Genomic DNA, 12,455 nt, shown 5'->3' on the forward strand with positions numbered 1-12,455 from the left:
GAAGGAAGGAAGGAAGAAAGAAAGAAAGAAAGAAAGAAAGAAAGAAAGAAAGAAAGAAAGAAAGAAAGAAAGAAAGAAAGAAAGAAAGAAAGAAAGAAAGAAAGGAAGGAAGGAAGGAAGGAAGGAAGGAAGGAAGGAAGAAAAAAGAAAGGAAGAAAGAGAGAAAGAAAAAAAAAAGAAAGAAAAAAAAAGAAAGAGAAATAGTATTTGAAGTTGATAGGGCACAGGACCTAGAGTCAGAAAGACCAGAGTTGAAATTCTACCTCAGACACCGACTAGTGTGACCCTGGGCAAGTTACTTAACCTCTGCTTGCCTCAGTTTCTTCATCTATAAAATGAGGATAACAATAACACCTACCTCCTTGCACTGTTGTGAGATTAAAATGAAATGATACTTGCATAGCACTTTGCAAACCTTAAAGCACAATACAGATGCTGATTATTACTATTATCATTATTATTGTTATTATTCCAGCTCTTCTTGACCCTAAAAGTATACCACTCTATCTACTGCCACAAAAGTTGTGAAGGGAGATCTTGTGACATCTGTTACCTCACTGATTAATTACCAAGGGTTGATTCACTTGATCTGGCTGGCCAAAAAGGTGTCCCATTACCTTCTCACCACTCTACATGCATCCTTCCCAAAGCTGCAGACTCAGTTAAAAAGATAATAAATTCAAGTATACTGTAAATGAAAAAATTTGAAAACGAAAAAGGGCTAAAATCTCATCATTCTCTTTTTTTCTTTCCTTTTTTTTTTTCGTAAGGAATGCCACACTTTTAAGAATGGTGACACCTCTTCATGCAATAATTTTAAGAAATAAACTTTCAAAGTTAGGCTCATAGTATCATAAGTCCAGAGCTGCTAATTGTAAATAGCTATATTTTGGACCTTCTATTTTTGTCTCAAGAAATTCATTCTGACTCCAGGCTCTCAGTTCTTTTCCCAAGCTCAGTGCCAGGATCCACTGCTGCAGTCACATCCCTCTGCCACGTACCTTTATTATCAATAAAGTCACAATATTCAGGGAAAGAAGGAAGGAAGGAAGAAATTCACCCTGAAAGTTTTTTCACTTTGTAGATTATAAAATGGAGGCATCTCATCATCCTGCAAGATCACATCAGTCCTGAACTTCAAACCTCCTCAATACCTTTCATCCCTTGGGTTCCTCTTTCTCTGGTATACAGTGGAGAACTCCTCCCAAATTCTCCAGTGGGCTCCCAGAACAGCCATGTCACCATCTCCTACCTAGCTGTACTCCTCTGGACCTTCATCATACCCCAGGCTATTCCTTTCCTCACTCCTCACTTTCTTTTTTTAAAATTTTTTAAAATTTATTTATTTTTAGTTTTCAACATTCACTTCCATAAGATTTTTAGTTTTAAATTTTCTCCCCCCTTACCTCCCCCCTTCCCAAGATGGCATGCAATCTGACATAGGTTCTACATATACATTCATGTTAAGCATATTTTCCCATTAGTCATGATGTAAAGAACAATTAGAACTAATACGAGGAACCACGAGAATGAAGTAATAAAACAAAACGACAAAGGAAAAGGAAAGCAAATAGTATGCTTCCATCTGCATTCAGATTCTGTATTTCTTCCTCTGGGTGTGGATAACAACTTCCATTGTCATTTGGAGTTGTCTTAGATCCTTGCATTGCTGTAAAGAGCCAGGTCTATCAAAGTCAGTCATCCCACAATGTGGCTGTTACTGTGTACAACGTTCTCCTGGTTCTGCTCATTTCATTCAGCATCAGTTCATGAAAAGTCCAAGTTTTTCTGAAGTCGACCACCTCAACATTTCTTATAGCACAATAGTATTCCATTACTTTCATATACTACAACTTGTTCAGCCATTCCCATTCCTCACTTTCTGCTTCTGTCTCTCCCCTCCCCCTTTCAGCTTCTTTTTACATATTGTCTTTACTCTTTAGATTGTGAGCTCCTTCAGGGGACCGATTGTCCTTTGCCTTTCTTTGTATCCCCAGCACTTAGCAGAGGACCTGGAACATAGGAGGCATTTAATAAATGTCTAATGACTGACTTAAAGATTTATTCTGAAATCAAAGACCAAGCACCTTCCCCTTTATCATAACAGTTTCTATAAGAGCCTTAAAAACAAAGTAAATTAAACCATATCTTCATGTCTAGAAACTAAAAACAGAGTGATGTTGAAATTTAAGAGTCAGTATGTATGTTAGAAAAGTTCTTGATTAAGAGGCCATTTTGGTATCATTGAAGGTCTTAGGCTGCCTCATACATTTGCAAACCCTGCCTCCTTAACTTAGGTATCTCCTTTACCCATCACTTACCCAGCCACTAGCAGTTCATGGAGAGTGCTTGTATTTTTATGCTGCCAGTCTGAGGGCAAAGTCAGCCACTTCCAAGGATGCCTCTGTTCTTGTATAATTTCTGTCACTGATAACTCTCTAAGGAAGGAAAAGCACTTATAAATAGTCAAGGTACAATTAATTTTTACTCGACAAACATCCATTATTAATAAAGGAAAAGATTCTAGAATTCTATTTAACATTCATTCTATCCCTCCAAAAAAGAGACCACTAAGTTATAAATCAATACTACAGGGAGATTTGGTTTTTTGGCATCAGCTCAGGATTGTTAGCATTTTATCATTCTTACCAAGAAAGACTTAGAACTATGGGGAAACAGTGATGAAGGGAAATTTCCAAAGCACTCTGGAGGCCCAGAAGATTGAGATTTTCACAGCTGTTTCATACATTCCCCATTCTGACCAGGGTTTGCCCTCTCTTTAGCTTTTTGGGAAGTTTTTAAGTTAAAAATCTCAGCATCTCAGGAACCTGGGGAATCTGGGGAACAAGTACCAATCACATGTGGTTACTTGGGGTTTTATACACTTACGGTTTCTTACCCGTTATGATAGTGATATCTTACAAGTAACATAAATCATAAGCAGCAACTATTGAGAGTTGCCTTTATTTCAAATAGTTTCAGGTGAAAACACTGTTATTTGAAAGGTTTTTGTTTTTTAAGGCATTATAACATCTTACATTTTCTTAAAGTTATGAAATATTATTTGTAAATAGAGTCATAAGTCAGTTAAAGTTGGGTTAAAGTTTTTTTTTTTCATTCTGCCTTGTATTGTTGATTGTTCTCTTGGGGCAGCTAGTGACACAGTGAATAGAACTCTGGGCCTGGAATCAGGAAGACCTGATCTCAGATACTTATTAGCTGTGTGACCCGGGGCAAGTCAGTTAGCTTCCATTTACCTCACTTTTGCCATCTGCAAAATGGGGATGAAAATAATAGCTCACACTTTCCAGTGCTGTTGTAAGGATCAAATGAGATAAGGCTCATAAAACACTTAGAATAGAATGTGTCACATAGTAGGTGCCATATAAATGTTAGCTATTATGATTATCATTATTATTATCTATTCATTTCTTCTTATTCTCTCTTCCCTCCCCTGTCTTCCCTCTTCCTTTTTTACAATACTTGCACCAGTGTGCCATAGCACACACACATGCACACACACACACTTTCCCCATTATCACACGGCTAATATTTGTCAGAAGCAGGATTTAAACCCAGGTCTCACTTGACTTGAACTATACTGTCTCCAGAGAGAATAATGAAAGAATCTCTCTGAAGAGAAAATTGAGATAAAGCCAAAGGGGATGGAGGAAAGGAATCTCGAATACCTTTACAGAAGCATTCTGCCATATGCTTATGTATGACAACTGAGCAATAAATCACAGAATCAATACATTTGAGAAAGACCTCAGATGCCATTGAGTCTAACCCATAAATGAAAGGAATCTCAGCAATAACATAACAAGGGGCTGCCCATCATCTGCTTGGAGATCTCCATTGAGTGGGTGCCCACCACCTCTGGAGGGAGCCCAGTGCACTCGGGGAAAGCTCTTACTAAGAAGTTTTGTTTTGTGACATCAAGTGTAAATCAGCCTCTCCACAATTTCAACCATTGCTCCTGGTTCTGCCCTCCAGGCAGATGTAATGACAAATATAGTCTCTCCTCTATGTGGCAGCCCTTAAAATATCTGAAGACAATTATCATGTCACACCTATCAAGTCAAGTCAAGTCAAGGATCTGTATTTTCTCAGCGGAAGATCCTCACACTACACAGAGATTGCAACCTTCCTAAAACTTAGCAGACAAGCCTTGACAATTGTTTGAGGTTCAGGTTAGATGACTTGCCCATGATCCCACTACTAATAATTATAAGAAACAGTATTTAGCACTAGGTCTTCTTGACCCCCAAATTCTAACCACTCTATCTGCTATCACACACTGCCTGAAGAGCTGCGGAAGGGAGATGTGGCTGTGACATCTGTCATCCCACTGATTACCAGGATTGATTTGCCTGGTCTGGCTATTGCGAAGGGTTGCATGCATAGCCCTCCCAAAGCAGCAGGTTCAGTTGATGAAAGGAGTCTTCCCAACAGAGGCATACTATTTATCGGTCAAGAGTAAATGATGACTCTGGAGGAGAGAGTGAGACTGACAACTTTGTGGAGCTCCCCCTCACTTAAATCCAATTCACGCATAAGTCAGCACATTGCCCTCGTGATGTCATTGGTCCTCTTCCAGAACAAAAAATGAACAATAACAACAAGAAGGAGCTGAGTTCCCTTGCTAGAACAAATGCTCAGGAGCTAAAATTTCTTTATTAAAATATTATCCAATAAAATATTCACAGACTTCCTACTATAAAATAAAAACTTTTTCCCCCTACTGAGGGGATGAATACAACCTTTCATCTGTCACCTTGAAAGAGCAGCAGCAAGGAAGTAGATGGCACAAAAAGCTTAAATCACATGGATTTATTTTTGCTCCTCCTTCCACTGTTAGAATTTCATCTCACATATCCCATCCATCCTAAATCCCAAGATTTAGGTGCAAGGAACCAGAGCAACACGAGAAAAGCTTTCTTTAATCAAAATAGTCATCTAACAATAAGACCAAGTGGTGCCTATTAGAGTTCTCCATGTGCAAGTGATCACAAGGCACTTGGACAAGAAATTCAATTTCCATATATAAGTTACTATTGATGTCTGATCAGGGAATCACTTTAAATAAACAATTCCTTAATATTCCACAGACCTTCTACACTTCCTGACCTTTCAGCTTTCCTATTTAAAGGTTTTAAAAAAAACCCTTTGCATAAGGGCAAGCAGTGGGGAGGGGGTGGTAGTGAAAGAAGGGGGTGGGTCTGCCTCTTAGTTACAACCAGTGATGGCAATAAAGCCTGCATTTCTGTAACACATCAAGCAGAATCTGAAAAACACATCACCCAGAGAAAACATCATTATAGAGAATAGTTTTCCAGGGAAGAACAAAATAGTAGCAAGTTACTTGGGCATAAAAATAAATCTTTTAGCTTTAGAAATGGCATATCGTGGTCCATCAGTTTGATTATATTTCTTCCATCATATGATATCTGAGTATCCGGATGATTTTAGCCTTCCTTGCAATACTGTTCTCCCTCCTCAAATCAATCTGAAAGTCATAGATAAGGATTTTTTTTTTAGGCAATTGGGGTTAAGTGACTCACCCAGGGTCACACAGCTATAAGTGTCAAGTGTTTGGTCTGAGGCCAGATTTGAACTCAGGTCCTCCTGACTTCAGGGCCAGTGCTAGGATTTTTCTATTTTAAAAGGAGCAAGGGAATTCCACAATTTCACAAGTTACTAAATTTAAAATACTGTCTCTCTCTAATACATTTCAATTGACATAATTCAAGGTTTCTTGGGAAGAGGGAAAGAAAGACAAGGGACCCCTAAAAAATCTCTGCACTACAATGAAATAGTTTAACTTGTTTGCCTTTGCTCCTGCATTAATGTATTTTGAAAATGTGGAAGCAGAGCTCTAGTGATCAAATCCATAAAATTTTGGAGCTAGAAAGAATTAGAGATTGCCTAGAAAATATCAGATTGGAATACAAGTTTTTTAAGAAAAGGGAATTTTTTTCCTTCTGTCTTTTCATCCCCATTGGATAGGGGTGGGGGAGGGGGAACAATGGCAAAGTCTACACTTAATGGTAAAAGCTTGTGGAATTGAACTGGCTTATCTAGTACAGGCGTGGGAAACCTGTAGCCTCGGAGGCCACATATAGCGTTCTAGGTCCTTGTGTGCAACCTTTTGACTGAATTCAAGTTTTACAGAACAAATTCTTTTATTAAGGGGATTTGTTCTGTGAAGTTTGGATTCAGTCAAAGGGCTGCACTTGAGAACCTAGAGGACCACATGTGACCTCGAGACTGCAGGTTCCCCACACCTGATCTAGTCTGATTCCCCAGTTTCACAGAGGGGAAAGTTGAGACTTAGAAAAAGTGACTTGCCCGATGTCCCACAGAGCATTTCTAGCAAAATTCCACTTTCAGGATTAGAACCCAGGTCTCATGATACGTGACCTACTCTCTGCCTCTCTACTATATGTTGCATTTGGTGGTAGCTCATTGATAGTCTGTTCAGGGAAGCCAATTTCACATACTTCCAGGCCACAATTTCTAGAACCATAACTTTAAAAACCATGTAATCTAATATCCTCATTTTACTGATGAAGAAACCGAAACAGGCAGAGACTGTAGATTGCCCAGTCTTTGTCACATAATCTGGCTTCCATGGGCAAAAACAGAATGCTGGCAAAAAGCATGAATAGACAAGAAAGAGCATCCCAACATCTCTCAAGGTTGTACAGGAGCAAAGTGAGATGACTCAAACGCCTTGAAGAAACATTTAAGGAATTAGCCTCATCTCAGCTCACAAGGCATCTCATAAATAAGATCCATGGCTGTGGTTTATTTATGTTAGCACTGCTCACCAGAGGAGCAGAAGTTAGCCCACCCTCCACGGAGTCAGCCTTCTTTAGATCCTGCCAGTGGAAAAAGTCGTGCTAGAGGAGTGTGCTAGACTAGAGTCACACAAGAGATACACTAGCTTTGTTTTAGGAAGGCAAGTCTTGTTAACACTGTAAGGATGTCAGGGGAAAATAAACAGGAGTCAACTCTTACAAGTCCTTACAATAAGTGAGTAAATCCAAACTGTCTTGTTTGGTCAATAAGACAAATCACTTGAAATTATTTCAATCTTGGAAGCCCACATTTGCATATCACAGCTTGAAACTTTTCCACTGAGTAGTCAGTACATGACTTCATCTATTATCTACTACTGTCAGACTATTAGCCTTTGGGTGCACATTGACTAAAAAAGAAATAAAGAATGGATCTGTGATTTCATTGTATTGGGAACTCCCAGATGAGGAAAGTCCATTAGCCAACTCAGGTGAGTTCCTACTCTTCAACTTAAAGTCAGAGAATTGCCTAGAGTACTGAGAGGTCAAGAGACAGGGCCAGGGTCACACAACCTCGTGTATCAGAAATAGGCTTGGACTCAGATCTTCTTGGCTCTCTACCTATTGCAACACTGCTTCTCACAAAGTAGACGTGTCAACATGCACCCACACATTTGCATGTGTATACAAACACACACAAAGGAGTTCCCGAAAGTCTTGCTACTGAAACTTAAAACTGCACTGAGACTTTGGGGACACCCTGTTTCTAAGCACGCATGCATGTTGAAGAAAGGGGTTACTTGGGAATTTTCACAGAAAATCATTAGTGGAGTTTTGAAAAACACAAATTGACACTAGGCAACATAATTCTTAGTGTCCCCATGGTTTTCCTGTGTTTGCTACTTAAATGAAATTTTTTAAAAGTGGTTAATTTGGAATTATGACCTGTGAGATGGGAAGGAAATTCAGACAAGAATGGGGGCCAAGGCTGAAGAAGAGTCTCAGCTGGTGTCTTAAACAGAATAACGTAAAGCAACAAAAAGACTTTGGGAATGAGGTGTTAATTGAGTTTTCTAGTTAACTAAACATTAGGCAGAAAGCTTTTGTTGTTTCAACCCTTGTTGAATTTTTTTTTAATGTACAAGTCCACAGTCTGCCTTACAGAACATAATTGACTCTTTGAGAATTGAGGCAGCAAAGAGCTTTGTAACTGAAGTCTGGTCCCAGCTCTGCCATTTGCTAGCCGAGTGCCTTTGCACAAGTCACTTGACATCTCTGAACCATGGATTGCTCTGGCTTCCTTAACAAGCTTCTTGTAAATATCAAATGAGATGATGAATTCAACCTTCCCTCTTTCCTCTACCGAGCTTCAAGTGATCTCTCCTTGTCAAATTTTCCTGGCCTGCTCTCTGTGTCTCTCCTTTGCCTCATCCTTATATTACAACTATTTCAGTGTCTGTCCCACGCCCTCAGTTGACTAAGTTAACTTCTGCACAAGGACTGTGTGTCTTTTTTCATCTTTACAACCCCTCCAGTCCCCAGTACAGTGCCCTGCATGTGGCAGGAGCTTAATTAATGTTGTTTGGATTGAATTAAACTGAAATCCATTTATAATTGTAAAATAACAATTTACAGAAACCCAGAGACCAAAGAGTTAGGATTAATGGATCCATGTCAGACTAGAGGAATAGCATCAGGGGGTGCCACAGTCCTCTGTCCTTGGCTTGTTCTGCATTTTTATCAATAACATGTGTATGAGCACCAAAGGCGTGCTTACCAAATCTGCAGCTGAGGCAAAGCTGCAAAGTATCATTAATATAGGTGGTCCCCCCAAAAAAATCTTAGTACAGTTTTAACACACCAAAACTTTAAAGTGTCCTAAGTCTTTGGGGATACTTTGTATATGAGTTGATAGTTGGTGGTGTAATGGATACAGTGCTCTTCTTGGAGCAAGGAAGACCTGAATTTGGAAGTCTACTACCTCCCCTCACCAGCTGTCACAAAGCACTTTACAAATCTGAAAGTGTTAGAGAAATTGTAGCTGTTATTGATAGAATTTGCGTGCAAAAAGATCTCAATAGGCTGGGACAGAGAGTTGAATATGAGATGAAATTTAAAAGAGATCAGCATAAAGTTCTGGGACTAGGGTAAAAAAAAATACATAAGGGTTGGTTTTGTTTCTAAAGAAACCCCTTCTTTGTTTGTCTTCTAATATGCTGTTTTTATCCTACAAGTAGAATGCCTCGGGAAAAGAGCTAAGGTAAATCTGGGTAAATGAGAATCCCAGTTACTTGAAGTTTTATTCAATGTTTTACTTATAGTCAGAGTTCAAGAGCTGGAAGGGCCCTCGGTCCAATTAGCCCAACATCCCTCCTTTCACAAATGAGAAAAATGAGGCCTGGGGAAGTTAAGGGACCTGCCCAAAGTGAGACAGGTAGTAAGCACGAGAGGCAAGCGTTCTTGATTCTTCCATATCCCTTACCCCTAAATCCAATTAGTTGCCAAGTCTTGGCAGGTCTCTCTCCATAATTCCTCACAATCCACATGCTTCTATCTATTCTGTGGCCGTCACCCAAGCTTCGGCCCTCATTACCACCCACCTCAAGTACTTCCAAGGTCCTCGTGTGAAACTCCCAGCTTCTATTATCTTCCCTCTCCACACCATACTCCACACACTGCCAAAATATGGAGGTAGGAGGAAGAAAACTTCTTATAACAAATGTGAATGGCCAAGCAAAGCAAATTCTTCCGATGGCAGTACACAAAAATATGTCCATCTCATTCTATGCCCTAAATCCATCTCCTCTTTTTGTTGTGTCATCTATAAAGCCTCCCTTAGATGGTTTTCCTATTCTACTGGAAACCTCGTTTCAGGTCTTTTATTTAGTCAATAAATCCACAATCACGTACGAAATGCATTCTATGTGCCAGACACTGTGCTGAGCACTGATGATACAAAGAAAAAAAAATAAAAACAAGCCCTGTCCTCAAAGAGTTTACATTCCAATGAGAGATAAAATGTGCATAAGTACCTATCTACAGGATACATACAAAGTAGGCAGTTGGGAGGAGAGAGATGGTAGAAAGTGTCCCACAAAAGGTGGAATTTGAGCTGAGTCCTGAAGACAGCCAAGGAGGTTGAGGCAAAGAGGGTGAGCATTCCAGGCACAAGGGGGGCAGCCAGTGCAAAGACATGGAGACAGAAGAAGGCATGACATACATAAGGAAGCCAGTATAGATGCACCATAGGATGTACAAAGGGAAATAATATTCAAGAAAGGTAGGAAGGGTGCAGGATGTGAAGAGATTTAAATGCTGTTATACATTATATTTTATCCTAGAGGTAATAATTAGGCAGTCACTGGAGTGAAGTGACATAGTTGGACCTAGATTTTAGAAAAATCTCTGAGGTTGAAGATGTCTTGGATTGGGAAGGAACTTGAGGGAATCAGACTTATGGCAATATTTCTGGTGAGGGGTGATGAGCACTGAACAAGAGTGGTGGCTAAGTCAGAGGAGAAGGAAATGTACACAGCGTGCTGGGAAGATAGAAATGAGAAGACCTGGAAAAGCACTGGATATGTGAATTGAATGATAATGAGGAGTCAAGCTCCCTTCCAGATTGAGATCTATTAGCCTATTTGAATGAGAAAATATTCATTCAATATCCTATCACAAGAACTGTGGTAATACAATGTAGTTCAAACTTTGTCTGAGAACTGTCAGCAAAAGTCTACTTCATGACCTAATCAAGTTTCCTTTCACATTACAAAAAAAACAAAAACAAAAACAAAAACAAAAAAGACCAAGGGGATGAGAAAGAGAAAGCGTAGACATTTTTAAAAAGCTCTCTACCGTCCCTGATTACAATTTTATTTTATCCAAAGTGGGATTATATTTAAATGTTGAAGTGGTAATGAAGTCTTGCAAAAAGGATTATTTGGACAGTTCTCGAGAAATAAGGTAATTTCTTTGATATTAACAAAGTGTTCTATTATAGATCAATATTAATATTCATTCCCTGAAGATATGAACTTTATAGGGAAGGAAGTGGAATTAGGTGGAAGGATGCCAAGAATTACATAATTCTCCAAAACTGACAATAAAAATTTGCTACAGGCAGAGTCTTACTAGCCAATAACTGAATAAATAATTTTTAAATTGCATCAAGTGTATTTAATCCTAGAACATGCCACTTGGCAGGAGGGCTTAACAAAGCAACATTTCACTGTGGGCATTAATATTGATAGTTACAAATCTATCTTCTAATACAACTAGAACTGACCACAAAAAGTATTTCAGAAAGACAAGCAGAAAGAAAATGGTTTCTGTCCTACAATGCTGCCCTTGGCCTTCACATGGAGGTCAGTTTTATTACTCAATGATCTCCAGTTCCCTAAAACCAGATGGAAGTAAATTCTTTCCTCTTTAGAACTGCATAGTATAAAATAAAGATGTTTCAAATAAGAAGCCAATTGATCCAATGGTCAAGAAAGCTTTTTCTAAAGCTTTAGTTTAATGGTTGAGGTTTTATGAGATTCACTGAGGTCTAGAGGTCTCTTTGTCCTAGAGAGACTCTTGCAATTGAACCAAAGGTCTTTCCAATCTTTCCAGGATCCATCTAGGATGACCGGGTAAAGGAGATCTGCCACACTGGTGGAGAGAAGCATGGTAGAAACCCTATACCCCTCATATTCCCTTTCCTCTCCACTGAAGCTATCCCTGAACACATTTCATTTGACCTGCCTGACTGCTTTCACAGCTTTTATGAAATGGAAGACACCAATTCAATTGCTTCTGGGGAACAGAAAGTTATTCTCACAGCAAAGAAGGTCCAGTTTCACTTTCTGCCCTGAAACATATTGGTTATGTAACCCTGGCCAACTCCCTTAACCTTAACCTCCCTTAACTTAAAGATAGAAGATCATCAAGCCTTATCATCTGCCCTACACCTCTACATCCCACAGACCCCTGGCACCATCTAAAATGACCACTGTGTGTGCAATCAGGGCAAAGAGCATCACTAGCAAGGGCTGATGATAAAAAGTATAGAAGTATAAAGTATAAAGATAAAAAATATAGAAGAATTCGGTCCACTCCTCTCTATGCCCTCTCTTTTTTTAAGGTGGAGGTAGGAGGGGTGGTAAGCTAGAGGCAGAAGCTAATTCTGAGCCCACTACTCCAAGCACTATTTTTTTTTTCTTTGTGCCTTTATGAAAGATTTATATTTCCCAAAATACCACATAATGCCGGGTTTCTTCTAGATCGGACATGGTTTTCCTTGGTTTCATGGTAGTTTTATGACTTCTTTTCTTTTTTTTTTGGTAAGGCAATTGGGGTTAAATGATTTGCCCAGAGTCACAAAGTTAGTGAGTTATGACCTGTTTTCTTCGGTTTCCCTCATTATTACATTTCATCTTCTTCCCAATAATATTTGGAGGTGACCAAAAAATAAAAATATGAGCTCCCCCAAAAGAAAACTGTTTCTCTCAAAAATCTTATACAAATGGAAAGACACATCAGCACACACACACACACACACACACACACACACACAGAGCCAATTTTCAACATTCAAGAAGCCAAGTTCTGACTGTTGTGGGTGTTGTGACTCAGTTTGTATACCTTTTCTTTTTCTTTTCTTTCCTTCTT

The 12,455-nt window shown here is 39.2% G+C and overlaps 1 protein-coding gene across 2 annotated transcripts in view; it reads right to left on the minus strand.

Moving 5' to 3' along the window:
* Positions 1-12,455, minus strand: part of CORIN (corin, serine peptidase) — a 205,710-nt gene that overhangs the window by 13,399 nt on the left and 179,856 nt on the right. For both annotated transcript variants that reach the window (XM_027836429.1, XM_027836428.1), the window contains exon 17: positions 2,322-2,438. In XM_027836429.1, the coding sequence (XP_027692230.1) occupies positions 2,322-2,438 (117 nt within the window). The remainder of the gene's footprint in view (positions 1-2,321; positions 2,439-12,455) is intronic.

The sequence above is a fragment of the Vombatus ursinus genome, unplaced genomic scaffold (assembly GCF_900497805.2).
Source record: "Vombatus ursinus unplaced genomic scaffold, bare-nosed wombat genome assembly UNPS02014818.1, whole genome shotgun sequence".
NCBI lineage: Eukaryota > Metazoa > Chordata > Mammalia > Diprotodontia > Vombatidae > Vombatus > Vombatus ursinus.